The sequence below is a fragment of the Bison bison genome, unplaced genomic scaffold (genome assembly GCF_000754665.1).
Source record: "Bison bison bison isolate TAMUID 2011002044 unplaced genomic scaffold, Bison_UMD1.0 scf7180017864341, whole genome shotgun sequence".
In the NCBI taxonomy this organism is placed as follows: domain Eukaryota; kingdom Metazoa; phylum Chordata; class Mammalia; order Artiodactyla; family Bovidae; genus Bison; species Bison bison.
In genome coordinates, this window is record NW_011494913.1 from 1,604,877 (window position 1) to 1,611,210 (window position 6,334).

A 6,334-nucleotide genomic window follows, 5' to 3' on the forward strand; every position below is an offset into this window, starting at 1 on the left:
GAAATATACAGACAAGTAGAAGTATAAAGAAGTATAAAGAGTTTAAAAGACCACTCTTAAGCCCTGCAGCTTGAGACAACATTGTTAAATTTGGGGGAATCTCCTTCTCGTCAGTTCTGTGATTATAGGCTCTTGATTTCTGTTTGTTTTACATAGTTGTAACCACTAAACATATGCTTTCTGCAGTCTCTTTTTCACTGAATTTATAACATAAGCATGAAGTTGTAATCGTGAAGTTGGGGTACCTAACATTTTAATAGCTTTCCAGCATTTACTGAACTATTGCTTTATGTCTGGATATTAAAGGTGCTTTAAATTGTTGCCATCATAAGAAACATCAAACTCTGAACTTAAAAGTTCCTTTTCTCTGATGGGAACGACTTGAAATTGCTAGGTCAAAGCGTGGGTACATGTGAGGCATTGTCAAATTGATTTTCCAGAATGGAACCTGTTTGCCTTTACCCTGGAAGGTGGGAAAGGGTATGTCTCCTGGTTCCTGGCCCACACTGGGGATTCTTGCAGTTTTAGATGTCTGCTAATTCAGTAGGAGAAAGCTATTCTTTTTGGCTCTAAGCTGCACTTATGTGACCTCTGGTGATACCGAATATGCCCTTGTTTATTAACTGTTTCCAGTCATTTCATATTTAAACCCTTGGTCTTCTGGGAGCCCTAGATTTTTCTTTGCTCTTTCCCTGAAGCTGTTTTCAGAAGGAGGATGTCTGTGTGTTCCCCCTCTCCTGACCCCACTTTGACTCGAGTGTCTCCTCCACCAAGGCGCCTCCTCCTCTTCATGCTCCCTGGGTCAATGGCCGCCTTTCGCCTGTTTTTAGCCCTCACTCCCCTGACCCCACCTTTCCATGCCCCACACCCCAGCTCCCTGAGCTCCTGTCACTGCTCCTGGGACTGACCCTCTGTGGCTGTGGCCCCTCAGGACACACCTTCTGGGAGCAGTATCGCCAGGGTCCGAGCAGTGGACAGGGACACCGGGTCTGCAGGGAGTGTCACCTACTTCCTGAAGGTAAGGTGGGATGCTCAGGAAGTAACCAGGGGCCTGGGCTGGTGGGGACACCTGGATGGCCTCCGCCTCCATCCATCAGGTCAGTGCCTCAGCGATTCCCAAAGATTATCAGAGATGGTGCGTCCCATTCCAGCGAGGTCTCGGTACACTCAGATGTGGGACCAACAAGTGGGGACACGAGACTGGCCTGAGCAGAAGCCATCTTCCCCTGACTGGCACATCCTGGCTCCCACTAAGCTGACCTGCCTTCCTTTCCCCAGATTTCAGGACCCTCACCTCACCACCGGCCAATCCCTTCCCCAGGAGATTGGGCATTTGGTACCCACACAGAGTAAAAGAAACCTGTCTGGGCCTAGAATTGTCAAGAGGAAAAAGGGAAGGGGAGGCAGCTCTCAGGAGGAGCAGAGCTGTGACACCCCCTCCCCGCCCTTGTCCATCCAATGCACTCTGTTAAAGGCAGAGACCCCACCCCATGTCTCCTGCCTCTCCCCCAGATCCTCCAGAACCCATTGCCCTCCACCCCACAGCTGCTGTTTCCACAGCTCCTCCTCTTCTCTCCACTTTTAATCTCTCGCTTTCACAAATTTCAAGGTAGTATAGCTCAGTGGTTAGAAATCCTGGCAACACCCCTGGGCTCCACGGGTTCTGGAGAGATCCCACCACTTCCCCCACACAGGGGTTCAACCATTACGTGACTTTCCTGCTCAGCTTCCTCACGCATTGGGTGGGAAAGATGAAAGCACATCCTCATTGGATTGTGAGGATTCTGTGTGAACGTGCTAAGTCGCTTCAGTCATGTGCAGCTCTGTGCAACCCCGTGGGCTGTAGCCCGCCAGGCTCCTCTGTCCATGGGATTCGCCAGACAAGAATACTGGAGAGGGTTGCCCTGCCCTCCTCCAGGGGATCTTCCTGAGCCAGGGATCGAGCCTGTGTCTCTCATGTCTCCCGCGTTGGCAAATGGATTCTTTACCACTGGTGCCACCTGCGAAGCCCGTTGTGAGGATTAAACCCATGAGAAGCTCCAGCAACAGCTCTTGACCCACAGTGACCCCCCCTTCAGACCAAAGATCACCTCCTGTCCCCACCTGACCTTCCCCACCCCCACCCAGATGCTGCCTGGCTGACCCACAGTCACTTAATGGTGGGGTTGGAAGATCCTAAAGGTTCTGTCTCTACAGCTTTCAGCCCACACCTCCTCTAGGTTAGAGCATGCTGCTGACGTTTCCACCCGGGAACTCTGGGCCAGGGTTTAGCCCCGAGCTGGGCCCTGTTGTTTTCCAGCTGAGGCCGAGAGAAAACCTGAGGCCCTGCTGGAAGATCTTGGTTGGACTGAGGGAGGGGGAGGGGAAGGCCTGAGCTCCAGGAAGGGGGACTCTGGAGACAGGAAAGCCTGAGTGCCCTGAAGTTGCACCTAAGCCCCTAGGTCGGAGTTCCTGTGACAAAGGATGGTGAAGACTCCCTTTCAGTAAGCAGAGCGGGTGCTCCTGGGCCGGGCCTGGGCCCGCCCCAAGGCCCAGCCTGCCCCTCGCTCTTACAGAATCCGCACCCCACCGAGTTCTCCGTGGACCGCCACAGCGGGGTGCTGCGCCTCCGGGCCGGGGCCATCCTGGACTTCGAGAAGGCCCGGGCCCACTTCGTCACTGTGGTTGCCAAGGTAACAGACAGGGAGGAATGGGAGCATCCAGGCAGTCCTCAGCCTCCGTCGGGGGAAGCTGCCCTTGGATGGGAGCAGTTAGGTTCTACGGTGGAAGGGATGGACGGTACCACCGAGGCGGGAGTGGGGCTACCGCTGCTCGGGATCTGTGTTGAGCAGACCCTGCCGGACGCAGACATATTCTTCAGGGACGCTGGTGTCTGTGGGTGGGAGAGGGCGTCCGCCCCCTCAGGACTGACAGGCCAGCCTGCCCTCTGTAGGCCCAGTGGCCACGCCCTCACATCCCACACAGCCTGGCCTCTGGGCACCTCCGTTTCTCTGTCCAGGCTCGTCCATCCTGCCTCTGCCTGTGTGACCAATTACCCACCCTGAGCCTCAATTTCCTCATCTGCCCACCCCAAAACTTGACTAAATTCCTCATATTTCTAAAGTGTGTGGTGTAGGGTTTGCAACTCAGCAGGCATTCAAATCAAGTGACTGCTCTTCCCCTCGAGGGCAGGAAACCCCAGCCTTCCTTCTAAGCCCCTGGTTTTCTTTTCCAGGAAAGTCCCTGCTGGTCACAGAGGCCGCAGGGCAGCCCCCTCAGTCTATGTCAGGAGGCCTGAGCCAACCCCGCCTGCCAGCTTCCCCGTGAGGGCTGGCTTGGTGGGTGCACACTTCTATGATGTACCCTCATGCGTGGGGTACCTCATATTCTTTGAAGATTCTCAGGAGACTTTGCGGCTGGGCTCCTGGCTGGGAGGAGAGATTTTGGCCCTGACCCCCTCCTCCTCTACTACTCTTCAGAGATGATCTCCCTGGAGAGAAACCTAACCCTCTTTCCAAAGGAACACTTTTGAGCACCTGCTGCGCACTGGCTGAAGACCTTCATGTGTTATCTCATTTAATTTTCCTAACACCCGTAGGAGGGGGAAAATTATCTCTAAGTGGCACAGAAGCACACAGAAATAGGGCGGGCAGCTGGCCTCGAGGCCAGTCAGTGGCAGGAGCCAGATTCCACGGGAGTCTGCTCGACTCTGGAGCCCAACCTCTCTTCCCTCTCTGATTCTTCTGCAGGATGGTGGGGGAAAGCTGCGAGGGGCTGACGTGGTGCTCTCGGCCACCACTGTGGTCACGGTCAATGTGGAGGATGTGCAGGACATGGGCCCCGTCTTTGTGGGCACGCCCTACTATGGCTATGTGTATGAGGACACCCTTCCGGTGGGTAGCTGCACCCCTCAACCCATGGCACCTCCAGATGCCTCCCGCCCTGTCCTTTGCACTGCCCAAGGGTCCCCTGGTGGAGATGGTTAGGCTCAGCCCAGGCTTGCTCGCCTCACATGGAGGCCAGTTCTGGATTCACTGACTCAGGCCACACATAGGCCATTAAGGGGGAAGAAGAAGCTGCTCGTGTGTGGAGCACCTATTGGGTGCCAGGGCTGTGCCAGGCATGTCTTCACTCATCCACACTTACCCCAGCCTGGCTGCAAGTGTCAGCCCTTCCAAAGGGCTGTGAAGAGAGGCTGGGAGGAGAGCTGACGGTTTGGTTTAGAGGGGCCTTTCCCGCACCCTGCACAGGAGGTGAGGCGCCAAAGTTTTGCTTCCTTTCCTCCAGGCCGGTAGCCTGAGGCCCCTTGGGCCAGTCGTCCTCCCACAGTTTGCTGCTGCATCACCCTCGTCAGACATCACACGCAGGCCCAGCTCAAAGGCTGTCTTCAGCCTCTGCCCCTTTTGGCCCCTCAATTTCCAACCCTGGGCCTGGCATCCAAGGGCCAGCCTGCCCTCCACCCAGGAGCCAGCAACGTCCTTTACTCAGTCCAGCCTGTCTCCCCACCCCCCTCTTTTCCCTTCTCCTGGCATGTGGCCATGGGCACAACGCCCCTCATCTTTCTCAACTCAGCCCAGGTGCCACTTTCCCCTCTATGGTGCACCCATGTCTTACTATGCCCCCCAACCAGACCATGAGCTCCCAGCCAGCAGGGGCTAGGCTGGAGTCAACTCTCACGTAGCTGGCCGCAGTTCCAGAACTATCCGTGGAATGGAATTGCATCCTCTAGTCTCACTTCCCCAGTTTCTCATTATTTCCAACACGCTGAGCGCCGCTTATGTGCTGGGTCCAAGCTGAGAAACCACCTTTCCAAAAGTTGCAAGTTGAGTGGAGGAGATGGACAGAGAGGGAGAGAGAAAGGCCGGGCTTCCCCCATGGGGGCCATAGGGCAGAGCCAGGGGGAAGCCCAGACTGTCCTGCTGAGGAGCTAAGGGGGAAAGAGATGCCATGAATAGGGGGAGAAGACAGTCAGGAAGCAGCCATGAGCATGGGTAGCCCTCTGGGGTGAAGGGTCTGCCTAGGGAGGTAGGAGAGGGTGGCAGGCAGGGCTTGAACAGGGCTTGTCAGTTGAGACAGCTTTCCAAACACTTTGAGCAGCTCCTGCAGCTGCAGGACAAAATCCTAGTTCCTGGACTTTGCACTGGACCTCCTCTGCCTGGCCCCTCTCCTGGCTCTCCCTTCAGGTGCCTTTGAAGGCCAAAGACAGATGAGGCAGCAGGTGTGAGGCTGGAGAGTGGGCAAGAGAGGTGAGGCCTGAGGGTGGTGTGTCGGGGAGGAGGCTTGTAAGAGGTGTGAGGAAGAGGCTTGTAAGAGGTGTGAGGAGGAGGCCCAGGCAGGAGCCCTGAGTGTCCCTGGGCAGCTATGTGCCAAGCCATGTGGGGGGCAGGCAGCGGGGCTCAGGCTGTCCCTCCAGCCCTGGGAGGCCAGGGGGCTATGAGCTCCCTGCAGAGCAAGGATGGGGCCTGGCAGAGGCCTGACTCTCGAGTGTGGTGGCACCTCCCCTCTGTGATGGGAGCAGTATCTGGGGAAGGGAGAAGCCCAGCACCCCCCACCCCCGACCCCTGACATTGGCCTCAGGCAGCTGCTCCTGTTCCTCCCAGGGCTCAGAGGTCTTGACGGTGGTTGCCATGGATGGAGATCGGGGCAAACCCAACCGTGTTCTCTACAGTCTGGTGAATGGTGAGTCTGGGGCTCATTGCTGGGCTGTAGGTACACATCCCTGGGTGAGCAGGGTGAGATCCCCAGTCTCTGTGGGTGCCAGTTTCCTCATCCATAGGCCAGAAGGACAAGGTGCGTGGAGAGGAGAGGCTGGGTCCCTCCAGGAGGCGGCACGTCTCCTTGGGCATCTGCTCTGGGCCCTGCTTGTCGTTAAGTCCAGTAACAGGGAGCGGCGCGTTGGGTGGGTAGGGGCAGTGGTGTTGCTGAGCGCAGCGCAGGTGGCACCAGCTCACGTTCCCTCACGCTCATGGCCGTACGCTCGTGATAGGAAACGGTGGCAAGCTTTCTTACACTCTAAATTGCTACTGTTTTTTCTCATTCCTTTAAATGTTTTGGCTTAGAGCATACTATTGGATTAAGTGAATTAAATACAGTGATGATTCAGGGTGTCCCTAATACTCACCCTGTGTATGGATGAGAAAAACTGAGGCTCAAAGAAGCTAAATCATCCCAAGTTCCCATTGGGCTTGAGTCTGCTGCCTCCTTCCACAGTTGGGCAACAACTGGGCAGGAGGAGCCAGCTCAGGGAAGGCTCTTCAGCCCTCGGTAGCTGGCACCCTCCAGGGGCCGCCACACCTGGTGCCTGGCCCCACACATGCACACGTCACCATGCCCTCACTCAGATACCGTCACTTCC

General features: G+C 56.2%; 1 protein-coding gene across 1 annotated transcript in view; it reads left to right on the top strand.

Annotated features, from left to right (window-relative positions):
- The window catches only part of CDHR1 (cadherin-related family member 1), a 21,240-nt gene that overhangs the window by 3,637 nt on the left and 11,269 nt on the right, over nt 1-6,334 (top strand). Inside the window, exons 5-8 of the mRNA XM_010854374.1 lie at nt 932-1,018; nt 2,556-2,672; nt 3,729-3,872; nt 5,580-5,658. Coding sequence (XP_010852676.1) covers nt 932-1,018; nt 2,556-2,672; nt 3,729-3,872; nt 5,580-5,658 — 427 coding nt within the window. The remainder of the gene's footprint in view (nt 1-931; nt 1,019-2,555; nt 2,673-3,728; nt 3,873-5,579; nt 5,659-6,334) is intronic.